The 25,968-nt window shown below is 41.7% G+C and overlaps 1 protein-coding gene across 1 annotated transcript in view; it reads right to left on the bottom strand.

Annotated features, from left to right (window-relative positions):
* LOC126299074 (uncharacterized) overlaps positions 1–11,929 on the bottom strand; it is a 168,756-nt gene extending 156,827 nt beyond the window's left edge. The window contains exon 1 of the mRNA XM_049990743.1: positions 11,799–11,929. Within this exon, the coding sequence (XP_049846700.1) occupies positions 11,799–11,844 (46 nt within the window). The 5' untranslated portion in view covers positions 11,845–11,929. The remainder of the gene's footprint in view (positions 1–11,798) is intronic.
* Positions 11,930–25,968: the final 14,039 nt, after the last annotated feature.

Raw genomic sequence — 25,968 nt, 5'->3', positions numbered from 1 at the left:
GATTCTTTTGTAAAGCCTGTACTACTACAAATGTTATCTGTATTGTTTTGTTCTTTAATGATATATTTTGTACCTTTGTTATTGTATTCTTATGTTATAAAATTCTAATTGACACCAGTTCATCAAATTAAGTAACTTGTAAATTACATTTCACTGCACACGTTTCTGTTGTTCATAGTATATGGACAATATGTGAGAAGAAGGGACTGATAGCGTTTCAACGTGTGTTAATAATTCAGCAAGGGACTGGATAAAAGCATTGCTGGTTCTAAGGACATATAAAAAAATTGTGAGTGCACGAGTGGTGGTTTATGGACTTGCTGTATTCTCTGCAAGACTCTTCGATGGTGATTGTGCACCTGCGCAGTCGCAACAGATGGATGCTGGCCATCTCTACAAGGACTACAGTGGGTCTGCATCTTTGATGGCCCACCAATATCATTATTTCTACAAGGACTGCAGTGGGTCTGCATCTCTAGTGGCCCACAAATACCCTAATCTCTACCAGGACTACAATGGCTCTGCTCTGTGATGACCTAAGTACCAATAGTCTTCAACTTCGACTGACTCTGCTGTGGGTTAGCTCTGTTGTGGCCCATTACCTGTCTGCATGTCAAGAGTCAGCACTGTCTTTCCTTTGGAAGGACAACACTACTTCTTCAAGACTGCTTAGAAATCCACTATTTCCAAGTGCAATTTCTTTTATTGCTCAGACTTAGAGAAAAACACTGCAATTTTACTGTGATGAACGATCAGGACTGTCTTTATGGACTGTGAGAAAATTTTAGCCTTTGACCAACATTGTATCAATAAGTGTGTGCATTTCATTTCTTTGTTATTGTAATTATGAAAAAAATTTTCAAATCTGTATTGTCCACTGCCCAAAACAATTTGTAAATTTTTTTGTGGGGAGCATGGGGGCTATGTAAGTAGGCTGTTTAAGTATTTTTATTGGTAACGCCAACACCACGTGTCGCTCTGTATGAAAAATCACTGGCTGTGCCGTGTGCAGTCTGTGGCTGGTTTGCATTGTTGTCTGCCATTGTAGTGTTGGGCAGCGGCAGCTGGATGCTAACAGCGGGTAGCGTTGCGCAGTTGGAGGTGAGCCGCCAGCAATGGTGGACGTGGGGAGAGAGATGGCGGAGTTCTGAAATTTGTAAGAATTGGTGTCATGAACTGCTATATATATTATGACTAGTGAGGTAAATACATTGTTTGTTCTCTATTAAAATCTTTCATTTGCTAACTATGCCTATCAGTAGTTAGTGCCTTCAGTAGTTTGAATCTTTTATTTAGCTGGCAGTAGTGGCGCTCGCTGCATTGCAGTAGCTTGAGTAACGAAGATTTTTGTGAGGTAAGTGATTTGTGAAACGTATAGGTTAATGATAGTCAGGGCCATTATTTCGTAGGGATTTTTGGAAGTCAGATTGCGTTGCGCTAAAGATATTGTGTGTCAGTTTAAGCACAGCCGTGTATAATTGTTCAAAGAGGACGTTTCACATAGACCAGTCTTGTATAATTGATCTAAGGGGCGTTTCACACTGTATATGGATGTTCACGTTCTGTAATCAAATTTCATAAGCCTGTGAATAACATAGTTTAAAATAACAAAAGCAAACCACGCCAGAAAATCTTTCGTAATAACCGAAATGGTTATCAAAAGCCGTGAAGATAATTAAACAAGTAAATCATTGCAGTGCAAGGTCGATTCGAGCCTCTGATAAAGTGAACGGAGAATCAGAGTTGATGACAGTGTGAAACAAGGAATAAAAATTGCTGACAGTAACGTACCAAATATGTCATTTGTTACGGCGTAAAGTCAAGCGCCCTTACGCCATTCAGGAACGATACAGCAAAGATGGCTGTGAGATGACGGGAGCCAATCGCATGCTGACCAGACCTCTGTCCAGGACGACAACGCGACAGCAGCGACCAGAACATAAGCGCTGTGACCGACTGGACATGGCCCAGTTCAATAGCACCTTCAAGATTAGGTACTTGTGTAGTAGTGTCAACTCCATTCGATCCGCTTGTGCTCTCTATGTAGCACAGACTTGAGACTGTTTATGCTGAAGAAGATTTCTTATTTTGTATGTCGCCCTTTGCTTGCGACACATCTGTCTAATTGCCAAAGTTAAGTATTATAAATTTCATTTTGTAATAAACCTCATTAATACAATTTGTTTGAATATTTGTCTAGCGAACCGAGTAAGCAGGCTTCCTAGACACCATGTCATCCTTAACCAAGACTGTCATTCATTCTATAAAACCAAAGAGACGAAAAGTAAGAAATACAATGTCGGTGTTGTTTTGTCAAAGCGAAACCACCTGAAGACTTTACTTTTCAATTTGAGGCATTTAATACAGAGAGGAACCAAAGTAACACGAAGACGTTACCCTGAATGCGCATGGGACGGAATTTCTACGCTGCATCCTACAGTTGGCGAATGTAGCTCGTAGTTTACTTCCGTGTTGTTTCAGACTAACGACACCTCCAGGCTATCACAACATTCATATGAGAATTATAGAGGTTCAGTTATTACACTGTTCTGCTCTTTTAAATATTACGGCAGTTGTGGTCGGATGTGACTCAGTGAACTACGCAAATTGTAATTTCATTTCACCTTGGTCATTATTAGAGAAGTTAAATGGCGCTTTTTGAAGACGGATCCTGCTTACGTCAACATGTCTTCTGAATCAGTTGCTTATGGGCACTCGTTTGACTAAAAAGTTGAGTGTCACATAAATAGGGTAATACCAGAAAGACAAATAGAAATGGAGACTAGAAATCTTACTCTTTACATCATTGTATACTAATTTTGGAAAAGTTAAGCATTGGTAAGGCAATGAATTTAGATCAAATCAGGTTGTTGAAATAGATGAAACATTTCTCTGTATGTAATTCCGTTTTAAAGTTGCCCATATACAGCTAACAGACGCCAAATACGTGTAACTAAAGATCTGTTAGAGACATATTAAACACTTTGGTTACACGAGGCCGCAGTGGGGAGTGGCCGCCACCGTATATTATCATTATCCCCATGCGATGCAATCCCCAGCTAGCATCCTACAAATTCTTCCAATAGCTGAACAACGATATAGTTACAGGATGGAAGTAGAGAAGAGAGAATAAAAGAGGCCGCATATCACATAATATCAAACATGCTAGTTTCTATGGAATACATACGGTTTATTCTTACTTTAACAAGGGTAATATCATCAGTGTAGTCCTGAGGAGTGCTGGATGTGGTAATTAATTTCGATTGCTTATTAATTTGTCAACATAAACATCAGGGGATCCGTAGGGATTGGCGCAGCTATGTTTCTTGCAGGGAAATACTGAGCAAGCGCCATGTTCCATATACAGTTGTAAAGTTACAACTGCAGTTTCCTGATACTATATCTTACGAGGGTAACCAGCCATAGATCGCTCTATGGCATAGTCGAAATTTCACTTGATGAAATAAAGACGAAAATAAAAGGAAATTTGTTTTATTTTAGGTGTCGACTCTCAATAGATTCTGACTAAATCGAAGTTAATTTATGACGCTACTCTATCCTTTAGTGCGCACAACGTTAAACCAAGGTTGTCGGTAGCGCAGTGGGTAAGAGCACAGTTTCGAATTTTTGTGCTCTGTGCTCAAATCCAGCCTAACATTTTCTGTGTGGCTGTTGTCACGGAAGTATGTGAGATCAGTGACATTGTTACGGGACAGATTTCGGAAACGGTCTGGCAATATATACAAATTTACATAACATCATATTACACCGAGGTGACATAAGTCATGCGATAGCGATATGTACATATACAGATAACAGTAGTATCACGTACAATGATTCAAGTGAAAACGTTTCCGACGTGATCATGGCCGCACGACGCGAGTTAACAGACTTTGAACGTAGAATGGTAGTAGGAGCTAGACGAATGGGCCATTTCATTTCGGAAATCGTTAGGGAAGTCAGTATTCCGATATCCACAGTGTCAAGAGTGTGCCATGACTACCAAGTTTCAACCATTACCTCTCACCACGGACAATGCAGTGGCCGGCGGCCTTCTCTTAAGGACGTGAGCAGTTAACAGACAAGCAACACTACATGAAATAACAGCAGAAATCAATGTGGAACGTACGACGAACGTATCCGTTTGGGCAGTACTGCGATATTTGGCGTTAATGGGCACGACAGCAGACGACCGACGGGAGTGCATTTGCTAACATCACGACATCGCCTGTAGCGCCTCTCCTTGGCCCGTGACAATACATGTTGGACTCGAGACGACTGCAAACCGTGGCATGGCCAGATGAGTCCCATCAATTTGTTCCCCATAGAAGCATTAAAAATGGAAGCACCATCAGCAAAATGTGAAGTTACATATGCCACAGTCACATAGTTTGGTGGGATTTTCGTTAGGAACAGTAAACTCATTAATGTTGCTGAGTATCTCGAGATTTGGCGATGATTTCGTGACAAATAAAGCACATCAAAGCATTTTCTTGAGAGCTCGAGCGTGCATTTGATTACTGGTCTAGGGCTGTATTTTATTAATAGCGCCATATCACGAGCTATTTAGCAGCTGTAAAGAATAGGCATTTCATAATACTTTTCACATAAAAGAACGTAGTTGTAGCTTATGTAACCGCTACATGTACATACATACTCTGCAATCCACCATACGGTGCGTGGCGGAGGGTACCTCGTAACACAACTAGCATCTTCTCTCCCTGTTCCACTCCCAAACAGAACGAGGGAAAAATTACTGCTTATATGTCTCTGTACGAGCCATAATCTCTCTTATCTTATCTTTGTGGCCTTTCCGTGAAGTATAAGTTTGCGGCAGTAAAATTGTACTGCAGTCAGCCTCAAATGCTGGTTCTCCAAATTTCCTCAGTAGCGATTCACGAAAAGAACGCCTCCTTTCCTCCAGAGACTCCCACCCGAGTTCCTGAAGCATTTCCGTAACAATCGCGTGGTGATCAAACCTACCAGTAGCAAATCTAGCAGCCCACCTCTGAATTGCTTCTATGTCCTCCCTCAATCCGTCCTGATAGAGATCCAAAACGCTCGAGCAGCACTCAAGAATAGGTCGTATTAGTGTTTTATAAGCGGTCTCCTTTACAGATGAACCACATCTTTCCAAAATTCTACCAATGAACCGAAGACGACTACCCGTCTTCCCCACAACTGCCATTACATGCTTCTCCCACTTCATATCGCTGTGCAATGTTAAGCCCAATTATTTAATCGACGTGACTTCAAACATTTCTGGAAGCGCTTTGATTTTTTATGCTTTTGTGATATCACCTTCGAGAATACGTTCGTTCTCTTGAAGAATAAAAACAAAAACAAAACTAAAAATTGATATACTAGAATTTATGTTTCCCATTTTCAATTACTGTTAGTTACATAAGGTTATATACGATTTGTGATCGTTAAATCGAATTTTAATAAGATTTGTAACGCTTATTTCTTTTGTACATCATTTCATTGTATTCCTCTCCGTCACAAGAATATTGACGACATTTATGCCCCATAATCCCGCGACAACAAAGCAAAAAGAATAACAACATAAGTTTGGATTTTATCACCGAGTTGAAAAACCTGAAACTATATTCTGAATCACTGCGCTGCCAATGAGCTTCGTATAACATCACGCATGCGCACTGATGCAATACATAAAACGTTTGACCCATGTTTTTCGGGAACTGTCGAGTGTTGGGACCTAAACCAAAATAATTGTTTCTTCCCTTCTTTCTCCAAGTGAAATTTCGACTATTTCAGAGACCATTCTATGGCGGGTCTCCCATGCAAGATACATTTTCAAGAAACTGCTGGTGTAACTTCACGAATGTCAATGGAACTCTTGAGTTTTTAAATTATTTCTCCAACAGAAACATAGCTCGGCCAATCCCTACGGGCCTCAAATGTCTGTTTTGAGAAACTAATATACTATGGAAATTAATCACCACATCTTGCATCCCTAAGGACTACTATTATGATATTGAGCTTATTAAAGTAAGATTAAACCATATTAATTCCGTGGAAACTGACATGTGATTTATGGACTTTTTTATTCTCTGTTCTTGACTCTCATCCTTTGGCTCGACGACGCTTCAATCTCCTAGGTGTCTACACATGCAATATATATATATATATATATATATATATATATATATATATATGAAAATTTCAATGATACAAACGCCATTTTCGTGCCCGGCCAAGAACGTTTCACTTTGTTCTCTTAACACTTCATGCATAAAAAGTAGAGAAAAAGAAGTCAATAATATTTTATACAAATAAGTATATCATTTTTAAGGGCTTGGAATGCACTGCTCGACGACTACTGTAATTGATATATTTTTTATTCTAAGACCAGTTAGGCCAATGACAGGATAATTTCTCCTACAGAACCATAACTTGTTTCTTTCCCCATCTTTTCAATTGTGGGCAAATTTTTATTACATACTGACTGAGAGCCGCAGGAGACGCTGAATCATATCAAGAGAAAATGACAGGATGTTATAGTTTACGGTGCTTGCGATCTAGAACCACAAATCGTAATACAAAAAATTCAATATTTTTGCTTTCATTCTTTCTTTCACCCTGAATTTATTATAACTAATGTTTTTTTCCATCACTTCGTGATAAAAGTTCATATTTAAGGATAGAAATCACACATCATTTTCTAGTTCTATTAATTTGTATGTAAATCAAACCGGTTTTCAGTTTTCAGGTGATGGTCAACAACATCTCTGGAGCGTTCTCAATGACGTTAATGTAAAATAGAGTGAAACCTAGAAAACTGAAGACAACAAAACCGCTCAGAGACTTTGGTCATTGTAGTAGGTGTAGACATGAACTGTTGTATGAAGAGCTCTTAACTACAATTATTTGTAGAACGTTTAAACTGAGCTTCACTTATTTATCAGTGGCTTATATTCATCTACTATGACGAGACAGAATAACAAAGAATTTGCCTTGGATGAGAGCGGATATGAAATCACAACGTTGACAACATCCATCGTATGAACGGGTGGACACTACTATCACATCGGCTCCAAGTTCTAGCACAAGGAAAACATCCATACGAATTTATTGTAAAAATGTTGAGGGGGAATCTATGTACTTGCCTTGAAGCGTATGTTGCTAATGTCTGTCGTGAGGGACGAAGATAATTATAGGACGGGGTAAGAAGCGTTTATGATTAGACAATGACGATACGATGAGAAGATATGATTTTGATCAGCGAAAAATTAATTGTTTGTTTTTAACAGAACGAAAAACTTTAAATAGTAGCGATTAGGCTGCAGGAAAACAGTATTGCTGGGTAAAACCATGAACTTTTCCTGGTGATGAAATTCACACAATCTGCTTCTTTTTACAATTCCATTGCAGCCCATATACCCTTCCCTCCCATAGATACGTGTCACTGCAGTAAAATGTTCTTAGATTTCTGAAAGCAGCAATACGCAATATATTCCGTGACGTTCTGGATGCCATGCACACTCCTCTTACATTTTGACAGTCAATTATATAAAAGTGATATCGTGAAATTTTACTTCCGTGAAATTAAAATCTCGTCTTCGAACTTTACCCTAACTTGACAAAGGAAAGAGCAACCAGAATGACAAGATATGCCGCACTAGCGGAGCATGTAAATGTTCATAGGTAACAGAATTCCACTTGTTCTGTATTGTGCTGTCACAGTTGCTGTACTCTGTTCATCATAACAATAAACCTGATGTGAACATTACGCCATGTATTCTTCCGCGTTTTCTTGAATCTCATTGGATTTCGTTTCACGTGGAACGGAAGCCACGCTGTGACCAGTAGAATCAAGTACGGTCACAGGGATACGTTTTATGTTGTGTTACAAGCACATTGACTGAGCGATAATGCGGGAAAACAACTTTAACGGCGCGTTAAACTTGGACAGCACTGGCCAGCCAATGGTCCAACTACCCTGCAATGATATGAGCAGTTGCAGTTCAGATGTAAATAGAGACGAGCAGTGAAACAATATAGCTTCGAATGTCATTTAATTTTTAAAGAGAATGAAATAATATTCGGAAAACTCCAGCACTACCGCGCGCTTCTTAGGTGGACAGACGGAAAGCATAAAATGCACTCGTTCTAACCTGACATAGTATTCTAATTACAAACAAGAGTGACGAAAATTTCTAACTTAAACATACGATAATTTTTCTGAACGAGCTGTGTGTAATGCAAAAGCATACTGCAGGGATTTCACTGTACTGTTGAATACTGAAGCCACTGACAGTCAGTCGTCTGGTAATCTCTTAGCTGCTTTCTTATCCGAATCCGAAAAAAATACATTTCAGTTGTGGAAGTGTCACCTGCTACGATTCTAGCGAGCCTATCAACAACAGAATCCACGAAGCCAACCAGGCGCCGTATTTTCTCTTCTTCTTTTATGACGAGCAGCTCTGTAACCCGCCAGCATTCGGCAGTGACATGTGAAAAAACTGCGTGCGTTAGTTCCTGTACGTCTGGCAGCTTAACAGTCTTGTTACTTCTCGGACCAAATCCCGCAACTAGGCTCCAGATCAGTTCTGTTGAGTTCATATTGTAATGGTGCAGTAGCAAATGTAAAAATGGGGCACCTGTATGATGTGCTAGATACTGTGAAAATGATTGTTTTTCATGTTTCTATGATACTTATCTATCCCTTTGGTATAAAACGAAGGACATAGTCCAAATAAAGAGTATTTGGTTTCTCATTTTTGCCTTAAAAATTCAGTTGTTATGTTTCCTTAATTTAAGCAACTTTTATGAACAGTCTTTCATAAAACATCGATAGATAAGAATTTGTATTTGAAATGGAAACAGGAATTTTGCGTCCAATACGTAATTAGAAACAAGAAGACGTGCATTATTCATAAAAAATAATGATGAGTTTTATTATTATGAGATGTAGGTAATTAAAATTGAACGAGAAATAAAATGACACTGGGGAAATACGAACTAGTGAACCATAATTTGTATTTGGGTATCATTCCATTTCCTTAGATGCTGCGCTACACTTTCAATGAGAATTGACGTATCAGCTGGTTGAGTGATAAAATTTCAAAGCCGATTATCTCCATAAATTTAAGAAAAACATAAAGAACAGCCTATTTCTCGGCACTTTTTAACCATATTCCGCACGCATGTTTCACTACGAAACAGAAAGCATCCTCAGCCATTTTCATACTGCGCATTAACAGCGCGACAATCTGCACAACGCTGCAGAGGCTGTGGCTGTACACAATTTTTGAAATAAAAACTGCGTAGCTAAAGCGTGATTAAGACAAACGTTGATAGCTGTTAATATATCTGAATATCTTAAAGTTTCATTTAATCTAACATAGTAATAGTATATCTAATACATAAGTAGGACGTACTTCCAAGAGCATAACAACACCAGTGTACTTGTTCTACGGCTTCTGACCAATCATCACGTTTGTGATTGTTAGGTCAGGTTTATTCATATGATGAATGGATCATTGTGCTTTAAGATACACATGTAAAATAACCGCTCAGCTGCTATTAAGAAATATTTTAATTGACACTAACGCTTAAATTCATTGAACCTTCTCAGTTGAACGCTGCTAGGATTTTACTATAAGGTTTCTACAGATGAAACCATCCTCAGAAACTTCTGCTGAATAGCACAATGGGTTCATATCAGCACACGAGCACAACGTGTAAGTTTCCACCGAGGGCTTAGCATAAAACCACAAGCTACTAAGACTGTTTTCATGTGCTCCAAAGCACTCAGAACAGGCACCAGTTACCTGAAGTTGTCTAGTGAACGAAACCATTGATGGAAATTAAAGTATTTTGCCAGTAGCCGAGGTGGTGTTGCATATTCTTTCGTAAACGTCAGCCAAATTTACAGCACGTTGTACCCAGGCCTAATATTTATAATGCACATAATATGTAGCCATCTAATCTCAGTGGAAGGATTGAGTATTAAACCATAGTAAGCAGAATAAATAGGTACCAAAACAGTGCCAAGCAATAATACACATTATATTATAATACACAAACTGTATTGCTACTAATTTCCGCATATTTACTACTTAGGGGCTGTGACTATATTATTTCCTGTCTACTGTGATGACAAGAAAGCAAAAGCATTTTGCACTAATACACGTGAGAGTGCTGAAAAGTAAGGTCTGCAAATTTTTTATATGAAAACTCTTCAAGCTTTTTAAATAAATCAAAAGTTATTAGCATTTTACATCTTTATTCTTCATAGGAAGAATCTAAGGGAATGTAACTCATCCACGAATGATGTGGCTTGTACGGCGCTTGTTCGACCGGTTCTTGAATATTTTTCATAAATATGGGATTCTTACCAGATAGAAGAATAGAGAAGATCCAACGAAGAGTGGCGTGTGTCGTCATGGGTTGGTTTAGTTGGCACGAGAGCGTTACAGTGATTGTCAACAAACTACTGTGGCACGCGTTAGAAGAGACGCGTTGTGGATAACAGAGAAGTTCACTATTTAAACCTCGAAAGATTACTTTCTGGGAAGAGTTGGACTAACGTATTACTTCCTCCCACATACATCCTGGGAAGTGACCACAACGAGAACGGGGAATCAGTTACTAGCACCAGAAGTATCATCCGCCATACATAGTTAGGTGGCTTGTGGAGTCAGATGTAGATGTAGATGTAGATATCTGCAACGATACGAGGCCTTGGGTTCACTGTCATCGATCATCCTCCACGTAGCCCGAACTTGGTCCGGCCAGATTTTCATCTACTTCTAACACTTAGAGAATACCTTCGAGTATTACACTCCGACAGTGATGAAGCTGGTGCCGCAGAGGTGAGGTTGTGACTCCGGCCACAAAGTCAAACATTGTGCAATTACGGTGTCAACAAACTGATCTCTCGTTGGGGGAAATGTGCCCATTGCCAGGGTGACTATGTTGAGAAATAAATATGTAGACAGGAAGAATAAAGGTGTAGAATGTTAACAATGTTTGTTTTATTTAAAAATATCTAAGAGTCTTACATAAAAGTTTGGAGGTATTACTTTTCAGCACGCCCTCGTAAGTACTTAGCGTTCATTGCTTACATTATTTGCACATAATCGTCTTTGTGAATGCTAGACATTTGCTACTTAGTGATGGTAGGATTCAAATCGGTTCATAATAAATGTATGCTGGTTCAGTCTCCCCAATATCTGTTATTCTGATGATTTATTTTATTTATGTGTTTATCTTTCGATTCTACAGTATTATCTGTTGACCTCCTATTACAGTGGTCATATAGTTCCGTGAGAAAAAAATGTGACACAGGCATCAAGGTAGTGAATTCATAGCGCTGTTGAATATGAAACAGCAATCTCAAAGGGATACATCAAGAAAGAGCCACAGTAAACAGAAATTGTATTATAAGAATTACCTTAAATTATCAGAGAAACATTTACTGTATTTACGGCTACCCAGTTACTTTCCAGCATTCTGCTACATCCTTTCGTGTTCCTTGAGACTACTAATAACGAACAAGTAGTCATCACAGAATGGACAGTGGGGCAATTCTTGTTAAGCATGGATATGGTTAGACATTTTTTTCGTCCTCACTATAGATTACATACTGAAATAACATCCCCCTCTCAGCTATCCTTTTACTTCGTCTAATCAGATTGAGTCTTCACATATGCCCATCATGGGTACGTTTACCTTAGCACAGTAATACGCAAGCAAAGATAAAGGCGACAGCTATTCACAGCCTTAGATTAAAAGGTTGCGTTTACACTTTTTTAAGTGAAAACACTTACTACACAACCCGTTGGCGACGATCAGCAAACGCCACATAAGAATCATCGTCTTGGGATGTTAGAAAAGGAGCGTCTACAAACAAAAAAATGAAGACTATGGTCAAGCACAAATGTCAACGAAGACTGAAGATTATGCGCACCACTCGCCCCGAAGCGGCAGACGCGTCACTAGCGTCCTCACAGGCTCTGGAAATGCAGTAGCTCCTCTTGTCTGCCGCTAGTGACGTCACGTTTCTCGCAGCCAATAAGAGGACCGGCAGCTGGAGTAGCGGCTGCGGCCTTGGACAGATTTTTACGGTTGCACGTAAAAACGTATGCGCGTTATTATTCTAATAAACTGTCTAGTTCTCAGAAAATTTTACAACAGCTACTCAAACTTGTTATTAGTGTGTAAAGTGAGATAAGTATTGTAATGGCTGGTCGGCAAAATAGCAACATACATAGTTTACAGAACAATGTACCTTTGAATGGAATCTCATGCAGAAACCTGTGCAGGGACACAGTACTAACGTTTTATCTCAAAGAAAGCGCAGTTCCTCAACATCTACAAAGCAATGTGGAACAATACATGTGACGTCATTGGGTTTTAAAGCTCGTTATATATTCGTAGTTATTTTCATGTGAGGAGACTAACAGCACTTGACACGGAGATAAAGAGCTGAACAGTTGCTACCATCATTATTTCATTAAGCACACTGACGGAAAAAAGTCGCACCACCAACAAGGAGTTGTACGACATAAACGAAAGATGGAGGGCGTGTTTCTGCACATGAAAGATGATAGCTATTCACATTTCGTATCAGTCACAAAAGAGAGGCGCTCGTAGTTAGACTATGAGGTTTAAAATCAGGTTTGCTTTAAATACACGCCGTAACGCTTGTGAGAATTAGTTACCTTTGCGATAGGACGTGGTGAGTTGATGTTGGCGAAGAAAGCCTTTAAGAGGACAAAGACGGCATATCAGCACCTCGCTGTGTTTGAACTAGGCTGTGTAATAGGGCTAAGAGAAGGTGTGTGTTCCTTCTGCTACACTACAGGAGGACTTGGCAGGAATGTAGCCACTGTACACGACTGTTGTCAGCGGTGGTAACCAGAATGTGCGGCCGCAAGAAGAGCGGGTGCCGGACAGCTAAGTGGCACTACCGAAGGGACGACCACGGTGTTCGGTGTGTTGCTCTGGCATATCGTACTGCATCTGCAGCAGCAATATGAGAAGCCGTTAGCACCCCAATGACACAACGAACTGTTAGAAATCGGTTACTTCATGAGAGCTCTGAGGCAGACGCCTTGTGGCGAGCATTCCACTGACCCCAAACCACCGCCATTTTGCGGCTTCAGTGGTGCCAAGCGGTAGCTCTTTCGAGGACAGGGTGGAGGTCGTGTTTTCTGACGAAAGCTGTTTCTGTCTCGGTGCCAGGGATGGCCGCGTGCTGGTTAGGAGGAGGCCAGTGGAGGTCCTGTAACCACACTGGTAGACATTGGTAGACACATTGGACCTACACCTGGAGGTGTAGTCTGGGGAGAAAGACTTGGCAGCACTCTCCTGGTTACCTCACGCACGCTGCTTGCATATTTAGTACGTCAGTCTGGTTATTCGACTAGTTGTACTGCCATTCATAAACAGCATTGAAGGGGTGTTTTCCAACAGGATAACGCTCGTCCACATACCGCTGTCATAACCCAACATTCTCTACAGAGTGTCGACATGTTGCCGTGGCCTGCTCGATCACCAGATCTGAACGCAATCGAGCTCATATGGTACATCATCGGACAACAGCTCCTGTGTTGTCCTCAAACAGCATTAAAAGTGCCTGTATTGACAGACCACGTCCAACAGTCATGCAAATCGATTCCACAAACTGACATCCAACACCTGTACAACACAATGTATGCTCGTTTGCATTCTTGTTTTAAACGTTTTGGTTGTTACATCGAATAATAATGTACCAATATTTCACATTTGAAATGGCCTATCTTGGGCTTACATCAACCTGCGATCTTGCAATGTTGATTTATTAAATATGTCACCCAGAAAAATGTATTCCCGAAATTTCATTACTCTACAGTAAATATTTTTTTCCGTCAGTGTTTGTTAATTTTTCAATATAGCTAGCTAAACTTGACCAAGGTTTTAATTCAGTAACGTTACTTTCGAGCCGCGCCCGGTAACCGTGCGGTCTAGGGGGCTTGTCACGGTTCGCGCGGCTTCCCCCGTCGGAGGTTCGAGTCCTCCCTCGGGCATGGGTGTGTTTGTTGTCCCTAATGTGTATTAGTTCAAGTGAGATTAAGTAGTGCGTAAGCCCAGGGACCGATGACCTCAGCAGTTTGGTCCCATAGCACCTACCACAAATTTCCGTTACTTTTGTATGGTTGTTTGCATCGTTCAAAATGTATGCTGTGGGTACTGTGAGCTGGGAACACTTTCTGTTGAAGTTATTATTTTTCCTCTAGTAGACTGCAACTGTGTCGGTTTAATGAAACTAACACAATAATGAAGTCACATTATGCATTCGTCTCTATCTAACATTGAAAATCGGTTTGGTGGAAATCCCGGTTTCAGTCTATAAAACATACTGAAGAACTACTTTGCCGGCTGTTGTGACTGAGCGGTCCTAGGCGCTTTAGTCTGGAACCGTGCGACCGCTACGGTTGCAGGTTCGGATCCTGCCTTGGGCATGGATGTGTGTGACGTCCTTAGGTTAGTTAGGTTTAAATAGTTCTAAGTTCTAGGGGACTGATGACCTCAGAAGTTAAGTCCCATAGCGCTCAGAGCCATTTGAACCATTTTTGAAGAACGACTCAGTTTTCATCGTTTCTCTTCCTTCTCGTCTTTGACAATAAAATCTGTCTCTTACAAATTGGTTTCCCCCTCGTTTTACTCGTTCAAAATGTATAAATATGACGTACATATTTATTCTACTTATTGGATCCAAATATACACCGTGAGAAACTTCAGATGAATTGCAGAAATCTATTCAAGGTGCGAAGACGAGACAGGTATAATAAGGGTAAAAATAATCATGTGAGCTCCTTTTCCTCGGTCACTATTTATCAGGTTCATGATTACAATAAAATATTATTTTATAGTAATTAGCGACTCTGAGTTACTAAAATACTTCTTGGAACGGCTAAAGATGGAGGCAAAGTAATACGAAAGAAACTTGTGAAACTGTTTACAAAATGCCTACAGAGGTACACATTTCGTCAAAACACAATTTTACAAGAAAGCAGACAGACAAGACATGAAAAACGGCAGCTCTATCGGCCTCCATAATATGTAGATACTCACTACATTTATCAAAAGTCGCACAGAAAGAATAGTACTCTTTAATCAAGCAGAGGATGAAACTGGCTTTATAAGTGCGTGCAATGTTATAGAATATTTTCAAGTAGCGAAAGATGCTATCTAAGGGGCTATTAAAACTTTTTTCAGTTTGAGGGCGTTGCTGAAGCGGATATGCTACGTATCGCTACTGCGATGCAAGGACATAAGCGCCGACATGTAGGCAAGGGATTAATGTTGCGGTGAATGTGTAAAGGTAAACTATGGCGACGTTATTACGAAATGCATCCAAACAGTACCAACGTGCTGTTATTCTTTTATTGGTTGCTAAACGTCAATACTGTGCTGGAAATCCCGGGAGGGAAGTAGTTCTATTCGCGAAACGCTATCGAGAGAGTTTAGAGAACCGCCATCTGTGACCGACTGCAGAACGATTCTACTACCATCCACATATGCCATTATCACCCCTTTGGTCCCTTAAAAAAGGCCTTGAAAGGACGGCGATGCCAGTTGGATACAAACGTGAAGCAGGGAGTTATGGACTTCTTCACACAGCAGGACACGGTGTTTTACAAAGTGAGTAGCTCCAAACTTGTGCTTCAGTAGGATGATTGCCCCAGTGGTCATGGCAATTTTACCTGACTGGCATGCCGATTCTGGACTGTGCAACTTTCGAACAGAAATTTTCTGATAGCTCCTTACATAACGGTGCTATGAATATGAGATACCATTTTATATAGGATATATAGATTTTGAGGGATCTTATACAACCTATGTCCAGATGTTATCGCTGGGTCAGATATTTGGAGAACGTATTGGCCTGGGCAACTATTGAGGTGTGTCAGTATATTAATGGCAACATCTGGTCTCACATAATCTTGTGGAAATATAACGTTTTAGAGACCCTGAAGATAGGGCACACGTCATAAATGTAATTGCTGCTGCATAACCTGCAGCTATGCAAACAACAGGTAATCGCGTTGCCCACCATACAGTACCCCATACCGCTATTGAAGGTGGTGGACCCGTATGATGGTAACAAATACCATCTGGCGGCGTTTTCTCTCCTCGGAGCCAGCATTCAAGAATACGCAGAACCTATACGCGTTTGAAAAGACGTCTTCGTGACCCTCATGAGTCCAAGGTTGTTATCGTTCGCCCCACTGTCGCCTCGTCTCTCCCTGTAGCTGCGTCAAATAACAGCAACAGCTGCAGTACAGTTGCAGTGCTGGCGTTCCGTGGTGCACCAGGCATCGTCGCACTGTCCATGTATCTACTTGTGTTTCTGCAGGCAGCCCCTTTCCTGACTCAGGGTACATGACGTATCTGTGTGAGCTACATAGGCGTGTCTATGTCTGTTCTCTCGACCGCTACTTGCGTGGGACCGTGATATCTTGCATGATGTTGAGTATGGCCCTCTCAAACCCATTGATTCACGCAGTATTCTTTGGAGACCGACCCACACGAAAAGCAATACCGTGGAGTGATAAGCCACAGTCTCAATACGCCGATGTCGAACTGCTTCGTACATGAGATACAATTCAGTCCTCTCTCAAATAAACAACCATCAAATGATATTTATAAATGACAAACAAACTGTGTAATATTTTCTTACACACATAGCGTATATGGCGTTACTCTAGCCTACTTTGAGCGGTTGTGCTGAAATACTAGTCATCTGTGCTCTTCATGGCATCCGTTAGAAACTGTTCCACATCTGGAATGACTCCACCCAGTATGCACATGGAGTGCACAATGGCTTTGTTCACCTTCTTGACAGCCATGTCCCTAAGGGGCCCCATAACCCGCTTATCGTTGGGCCTCCCAACTTTTAAAAATCCCACTCTATGTAATTTCCTGGATGTTGCAGGCCGAGAAGTTTCCTCTGAAACAGGAACGACGATGGTATCTAGCTGTGCGATAGTGTTAGCCACAGACAGCACCTGACACCTGTTTGGCAGACTACCCAGGGAGGCCTTACGTGCAGACCCCTGGGAAGTCTTTTGCCGCCTGCTACACTCTGGGGTGACCTTCCACTCGACTACAGGTGAGGGGACAACCTCAGTGAGAGCAGTAACTGGGCTGGTCACCAGTGAGGACCAATCACGTACGAACTTGTCCACTTGATGTATTAGAGGTCGTGCGTGTTCCGCTTGAAAGATGATCTTGATAGTCACACGGAGGTAAGATAACGTCACTGCAAGTCAGAACTTGACGGAGCTGAGCACTCTAACGGGTAAATATAAACGTGCCTGCGGAGCACTGACGGAGCGCCGAGCACGGCTGTTTCGTGTCACGGCTATGAGCCCCCTGCCCCTAGATCACACACCGAGCTAGGTGGCGCAGTGGTTAGCATACTGGACGACGGTTCAATCCCACGTCCGACCATCCTGATTTAGATTTTCCGTGATTTCCCTAAATCGCTCCAGGCAAATGCCAAGATGGTTCCTTTCAAAGGGCACGGCCGCCTTCCTTCCCTAACCTGATGAGACCGATGGCCTCGCTGTCTGGTCTCCTCCCCCGAAACCACCCAACTCAACCCTAGACAACAGATGCAATACGGACGTAACATAATGACAAACCACAAACGATATCAATAGGAGTGAAGCCAGCGTTTCTGCTTGCATCAGACACCACTATAGTGCTTGAGGAAAGTGTGAAAGCCATGCCAGAGATTCTGAAGCAAATCAGTGTCGAGAAAAAAAATAGCGAAAATTACATGATTTGAGATATTTTATGGTTAGGGACTCTTATTCTCCTTCAGAAGTAGGCATTAATTTTTTTTTTTTTTGTTTTTTGTTACGAGACCATTAGCAAGTTTCAGTAATCTGATGTTCAAGGTTTATTAACTTTTATTTTAGGTTGATATACTAATTTTATATGTTAATTAACTCCTCAGATTATCTTAGATATTCACTCGATGAATAAATTTACTGAAAATCTTTCAGTTATAGTTGGTATAAATCTGTGATTTGGTCCACTAGTTTATTAACATTGACCAAAGAAAAACCTAGGTTGCTTTATTGTAAATGTTTCTCGATTTAATTTTCCACGTGTAGCTTCCGTTTTAATTCCTACTGCTGACACTACTCGTAAATGCAGAGCATCTGAGGCTCTAGTTAGTACTCGGACGTCTTTATTTTTAGTTAAGTTAGTGACCCTCATCGTCGTCTCACGGACAGCACCTATTATCTACTTCTGGACGACTTGTTTGGCATAGCTGTAATTTCGTTTACGGTGCACTGCATAGAGAGATGATAAAAATTCAGAGCACAACGTTAGGTAATTGAATTTCATCAGTTTTATATAAATTAAACAATTTAAGCTACACAGACCTTTGCCAGTGTGCCGTCAGCGGACTGTCCATTCGTAAGCCGTTTACACTGCGAGCAGTGTAGCAAAGGCAGAACGCCTCTGCGGCTGCTTTTTGCCCGATACTAGCCGTAAGAGGCAGCCATTAGCCGATAATCACTGCTGGGCCTACTTCCGCCGCTGCAGGCAGCGCGGCAGCTCAAAGTCCTATCGTTGCCACGAGATGTCACTCCAAATGCCAATTAAATAACTCCTGTGAGCCTGCGGAATCCAGCGCCAGTCCGCTGCGAACATCGAAATCCCTACAGTAGTTCCTGTGCTTACCCTTCACACAGACAGAAAAACGCGTCTGAGGATTCGAATTCACCATAACTCAGCCAATTCGACACAAATATCTATAAACTCTGTCAGTGGCATATCTAATGCCAGGCTACAGCCCCCCCCCCCCCCTCCCCGGGACATATTTCTCTCACTGCAGAGAAGAAAGAGAGCGAGAGGAGAGTAGTAATGAAAGGCTAATGTGGTGACATAGCTTTCTGACTTGCCAATTTCTTAATGATCGCTGATTAACTGCCAAGCATGTCTTCGCTTACATTTGGGCAAGGGAGTTACTCCGTCCACGGCCCTTGTAATATTGGCCATCGTGGTCTGCTCAGTCGACTTGTTGCTCATCCCTATAGTTAACCTCGATAGATATCTGGAAAAATCAACAGCTTTCGTGATTTCGACTGCTGACAACTGCAGCAATCGAACGTTGACTGCGTGACACCAGATTTATTGAATATGACATGTTGTACCAAATTACTTTTAATTCGACATAACATTAGCGACTTGCACCTGTGTTGTCAGTTATCCAACCGAGAAAAATGACCTACAATATTGTTATATAAAAGGAAGTGTAATTAGATGAATAACGAACACTAACTTCACTCAACGAAGGCTTATTCAGCACTTGCACATACGAGATCGCGGAGAGAACTGCCTCCGGCCAGAACACTTACGGTATATATACAGTTACAGAACATTCCAGTACAATGATTCTTGACATTTGTGGATACTTCTATAATGCGCTCGAACCGGAAATAGAAATTAAAATTTTACGATTCATGTGAATTCTGAATGCTCTGCCCTCAGTACAAGAGTTCAGTATCAGCACCACTACACTATACTGACTGTGCTACTCAGCATCTTCTATGACATTGTTCCCTCCTTAAGAGACTTGCGTCTCGGTGTTACGAGTCGTCGGTCCTGCACATTGCGACTCCCGATGGCTGATGTTCGCCCTGGCGGTAATCTTCTTAGAGCTTCCCTTGCCGCTACGCTCTTCGCCACCTTTCCGCTTGTTGCCTGTCGCTGGAGCTTCGAATTTACCCTGGGCTGCGGGATCCTTATAGGGTTTCGTTCGAATGACATGGACCATATCTCCTATCTTTCGTCGTCTTGTGTCGGGGTCGAAAACTTCAACTTCATGAGTAATAGCAGACAACTGTCTTACAACCTTACAAGATCCAAAGTAGCGCCTGAGGAGCTTCTCAGAGAGACCAATATTCCGAAAAGGAGTGAAGATCCAGCGAGGTCACCAGGCTGGTAGACAACGGGGCGGTTGCTCGCGTCATATCTTCGGCGATCGTTTTCTTGAGCCTGCAGCGTGCGGTTCGAGCTAACTGCCGAGTTCCTCGGCTCTGGTTAACACCTGGCCAATGTAGCGGTCGTCCACGTCATCAGGACGTAACGGAAACAAAGTGTACATCGTCATCGTCGCCTCACGCCCATGCACTAGGAAAATGGCGTAAATCCTGTGGTGTCTTGTTTGGCTGTGTTGTAGTCAAACGTCACGAAAGGTAGCACCTCATCCCAGTTGCTCTGCTCAACGTTGACGAACACTGATAGCATGTCGGTCAAGGTCTTATTACGGCGTTCAGTAATCCCGTTGGTTTGCTGAAGGTAGGCAGTCTTCACGTGACGAGTAATGAGGAACCGACGGTTTATCTCTGTCACAAGATTCGATTGAAAAACTTTCCCTCGATCCATAATTAACGACCTTGGGGCACCGTGTTTTAATACAATGTCTTCTACGATGAATTTGGCTACCTCGAATGCTTCGGTTGTTTTCACGGCTTTTGTAATGGCACAGCGTGTCAGATAATCAGTGCAAACAGTAATCCATCTACTGCCACTAGCAGATGTTGGAAATCGTCCGAGAAGATCAATCTCAACACCCTGGAAAGGCGTTTCGGCTGGTGGAATTGGTATGAGTCGGCCGGGTGGTTTCTAAGGAACTGCCTTTCTCCTCTGGCTCTCTCCACAGTGCAACACACCGTGACGGACACTCCTAAATAAACCTGGCCAGAAAAATCTCTTGCAGATCCTATCGTAGGTCTTAATAAATCCTAAATGTCCAGGCTCAGGTGTGTCATAGAATTTCTGTAGAACATCTAAGCGCATGTGTTTCGGAATCATCTCTTTCCAAACGGATCAAAGTTTTTCTTGCAAAGTAATCCAATAACTACCTTAAACTGTCCTTTCACATCCTCTGACCGATTTAAGGCAAGCATAATTTGAGATATCTTGGCGTCCTTCTGCTCAGCAGAGAGATCCTGGAGTGCAGCTAGACAGTCAGTATCTTCATGACAGTCTTGATGGTCTTGCACAGGGTTTCTTGAGAGACAGTGGGCATCTTGGTGTTTTCTTCCACTTTCGTACACTCTGGTAATGTCATACTCTTGAAGACGTAGTTCCCACCTGGGGAGTCGCCTTGTTGGATTCTCAAGACCTGCTAACCAACAAAGTGAGTGATGGTCTGTAACAACTGTATGGCCTTCCATAGAGATACTGTCTAAATTTACACATGGCCCAGATCACCCCAAGACATTCTCTTTCTGTAGTTGAGTAGTTCCTCTCGGCTTTTGAAAGTGTCCTAGAAGCATAGTCTATAAACTTCTCTTTTCCATCCGAAATTTGTACCAGAACAGCACCGATCCCATACCCACTGGCATCTGTGTGTAGTTCTGCAGGTGCTCTCTCGCCATACAGACCAAGTACAGGGTCAGTCGTCAGAGCTTTTCGCAGCACAAAGAAAGAATCTTGTTCAGCACCACTCCAGATAAATTTAGCATCCGCTCTTAACAACTCTTGGAGTGGCCCGGCTCTGATACAAAAGTCTTAGATAAGACGACAGTAATAAGAACATAATCCGAGGAAGCTTCTCACATCTCTAATACTTTTAGGAGTAGGAAATTCAGTTATAGATCTCACCTTTTCTGGGTCTGGCCGCACACCTTCGTTTGACACAAAGTGCCCAAGTATTTTGAATTATTTTGCTTCAAACAGCCACTTTCTTAGATTAAGTTTCAGTCTACCTTGTTGGAGACACTTAAGAACGGCCCTCAGTCGTTTTACTTGTTCATCAAATGTCTCTGAGGACACTATAATGTCATCTAAATAACAAAGACACATCGTCCACTTCAGGTGACTTAGATTATCCATCATTCATTCAAAAGTTGCTAGTGCATTACATAAACCAAATGACATTACTTTAAATTCATACAGGCACTCAGAGGTAATGAATGCAATTTCCTCACGATCAGCCTCATCTACTTTGATTTGCCTGTATCCCGAGTACATGTCGATGGTTGAGAAGAAATTAGCCCCCTTCAGACAATGTAGTGTATCGTCATTTCGTGGAAGAGGGTAAACGTCCATTTAGTTATCTTCTTAAGCTACCTGCAATTAACACAAAAGCTCCAACTGCTATTCTTCTTCCTGACGAGAACCACTGGCGACGACCATGGGCTCTGCGAAGGTTGAATGATGTCATTCTTCAACATTTTCTCTACCTTGTCGCGAATTATCTGACGTTCCGTTGCTGACACAGGGTATGCTCTCTGGCTTATTGTTTGACGGTCTCCAGTGTTAATCCAGTGCTTCAGCGTCGATTGTTTACTTCGCCTGTGGATTGAAGCATTCAGAGAATTCTTGAAGAATGGCAAGTAGCTTCTTCTGTTGTTCCTTAGTGAGATCTGGCGATAGTCGAGATAGAAGATCTTGTCTCGTAGTGGTAGCGCTAATTTCGCCCACAGACTCGGCATGGGAGGTTTCTATGACGCTCAGCTGTTCTGCAATTAACGTCTCAGCGTTTACTATGCACATGCGTCTTGGAATGATCTGCGGTTCTCGGCAACAGTTAACTATCCACAATGCACCGAATCCGTTCTTAAACGAGACGACAGAGGCTTGGATGCCCAACTTATTCTTCAGTGGTATGCTTCTCTTACATTCCACTACAATATCAATGCGTTGATGCATGGCATGACATTTGACAGTTACCTTTCTAGCGCTGGCTGCAGGAATGATAACTTCATCCAGCACACACAGTCGTATGTGCATCTTCCTGTCCACAGTATCTCATCTCGTCTAGCATAATCTTCGAGTGGCCACAATCTATAATTGCCTGAGAAGCTTTCAAAAAGTTCCATCTGAGAATGACTTCATAACTACACTCTTGTAAGACGATGAATTCTAAGGGCTCTGTATGGCTACTTTTACGCACACGAATGACGCATATTTCCCATTAGCGACCTTCAGCACAGATGTTTTGTTGTCGACGAATACGGTTTTCTGCAACTGGCGACGGTACTTCTCCGAAAAGACTGAATATGATGCTCCATAGTCCACAAGAGCTTGGGCTAGTCGGCCAGCCATGAGGATATCGACGTAGTTTCCTATCATTTTTGTAGTGATCGACTGCGAAGGATTTTTCTCTTCGGCTGCCTCACCTCCAAGGAAGGTCGCTCCCTTTAGTTTTCCAGGTTGCGGCGGCTAGGTGATCGGCTGGAGCTACTAAACAGCGATGGACATTCCAGGGCTTAGCTTGCGCCGATGGTGACTTACGTCGTCCAGCAGCCACATCATCTTGTTCATCTTCGTCGTCCCGGAGTTGGTGTCGTCTGAGATCGATCTGCTGTCTTCTGGCGCGGGCGTCATCAAATATCCGCCTCGACAATAGCGCACCACATTTCCCACTAGTCCGCAGTGGAATCATTCTGGTTGGTTATCTTGGGTCCTCCAGACGTCAGTCTTCCTTGGTGCCCAAACAGGTTCCTCATACAGCATTGCAGGAACGTAACTTCGCCTGAAACTCGATTTTTTGACCAGTTTAAACGAAAATGAAGCACGAGAGATTGGGTTCAATGTCTTTTCCACTTCCTCCCTTATGACCTCTTGAAGCGTCTCGCTTTTTTGCTCTCCGTGCAGTCCAAGTGCCCTCTGAACTTCCTCTCTCACTATCTGATGAAGTCAGTTTCTTTCTCCATCACAGACATCCATACGATATTTGGAAGCCGTTCAAATTTCTTCCGTGTAATTCTTTTTTGTTGCATTGTCTAGATATACTGGCACCATTTTATTAAGTCGTCTGCTATCTAAACCTCCTTCAGGAGTAGGTCTTGATGAATGTCCTCAGCAACACCCTTCATGAAATGTGCAAACTTATCTTCCTCCTTAATTCTAGGATCCACTGTTTTATACAGCTTGAAGACGTCTTGAATGTAGGATGCTGTAGTTTCTCCTGGACTCTGTGCCCTGTACTTTAATTCATCTTCAGCCTTGCACTTCTATCGTTGTGTGTCGTCGAAATACTTGCGCAGTTCCGACTGGACTACTTTTCAGCTTGTGAACTTCTCCTTGTTATTCCCATAGCATTGCCTGGCAGTGCCCTCCAAGTAGAAAATTACGTTAGCCAAATACACGGTATCATCCCATTTGTTAAATTTCGCTATACTCTCATACACCTTAAGCCACCTGTTTGGATCTTGACCATCGTCGCTAGAGAACCCGGAAGGATGTCTCATGTAGTGCCACACAGATGCTGTCATCGTAACGTCCTCTTCTTCTTCTGTCTCCGATAGACTGCGATCTGTTGAATATGGCTCGAACTCGGGTTTCTCGTCACGTAAACGGCGGCTCTGTCGTTGCCTGATGGGAGCCTGATGTGTCGTCTATAATGTGCGCTATCACAAGTTCCAATAGCCAGCGTCTCCACCAGAATAATGTCACGTAAAAAAAGGTGTAATTAGATGAATGACGAGCATTAAGTTCACTTGTTGTTGTTGTTGTCTTCAGTCCTGAGACTGGTTTGATGCAGCTCTCCATGCTACTCTATCCTGTGCAAGCTGCTTCATCTCCAAGTTCACTTAACGAATGTTTATTCAGCACTTGCACATACAAGAGCGCGGAGCGAACTGTCTCTGGCCAGAACACAAAGGTATGTATACAGTTACACTACATTCCAGTACAATGATTCTTGACATTTGTGGATACTTATAAAATGTACTCGAACCGAATATAGAAATTAATATTTTACAGTTCAGATGAGTTTTGAACTCACGACCCTCCCTGCATAGTCTACTATGATAACTACTACATTGTCTTGTATTTTCATAAGCTGAGACATTTCGGAGGATCTTTTTGATATTATGGATTATTTTTAAAGTTTCTTTTCTCTGTAGACTTAATTTTTCTAAGTGGTTTTCTTTTTTTCTTTTTTTTGAAATGTCGATTTTTGAACTTTCAGTTTTAGTGTTTCTTCTTGCCCTCATTCCATCATCTCTTATCTTTATTCTTGGCCAGTCCTAAAATTTTCTCCACTGCATTAGTAATTTGTGCGTGGACTTCATACCAATCACTGTTTTTCTGTTCTCTCCATCTCTTCTCTAAATTTTTCTATTGTTTGAATTGTAATATAAACTGTTCTGGAGTTGTATCTTCATTACTTTTGTGACACTCTTTTCTTGTTTTAAATGGGAGAAATCTTACTTTAAACTTAGAGGGACAATGATCTGAATTAAATTTGTCATTTATGATTACTTTCTCATTCATTGTTTCCATGATAATCCTTTTAGATATGGCTATGTGATCAAGTTCAATTTCTCCTGTGTTTGGAATTGGAGATATTCCAGTTTTAGCTTCTCTGGATGTTTACAAAAATATGTATACATCGCTTTTAACTATAACATTTAACGCATATTGATCAGTCTTTTACAATTTTCGTTTGCTCTTAAGTGTGCCTACAATATTCTTGAATTTCTTTTTCTTAACACTTGTTCACTGAAGTCGCTGAGTAGTGCTTTAACATTCTTTTATGTATGTTGAAGATTTTAGATGCTAAAAGATCCCAAAACTGATTCAGTTTCTACATATTTTTTTCTTTGGTGATTATTTTGTAGGTGCATGGCAATGTATAGATTATATTCTTGAACTTTATTGTTAACATGGACATTCTCTCCGATTCCGACTTATATTCTGTTATACTGTTGACTGTACCCGTGGTCCAGGGGTAGCGTCTTTGATTCATAACCAAAACGTCTTCGGTACCGGTTTCGACCTCCGCCACTGCCTAAAAATCGATAAATAATCAGCACTGGCGGCCGAAGACTTCAGGCACAAGAAGTCAGCCTCATTTTGCCAACGGCCTTGTCAAAGAGGGCAGAGGAGTGGATAGAGTGTCGCGTCCCAAGCGTGGGTTTTGCGAGGGATTGAGCGACACGGTTCGTAAACGGGAATTAGCCGGTTGACCTA

This window comes from Schistocerca gregaria, chromosome X (assembly GCF_023897955.1).
Source record: "Schistocerca gregaria isolate iqSchGreg1 chromosome X, iqSchGreg1.2, whole genome shotgun sequence".
NCBI lineage: Eukaryota > Metazoa > Arthropoda > Insecta > Orthoptera > Acrididae > Schistocerca > Schistocerca gregaria.
Note: the sequence above shows the minus strand (reverse complement) of the source record. Positions and strands in the feature narration are given on the sequence as shown.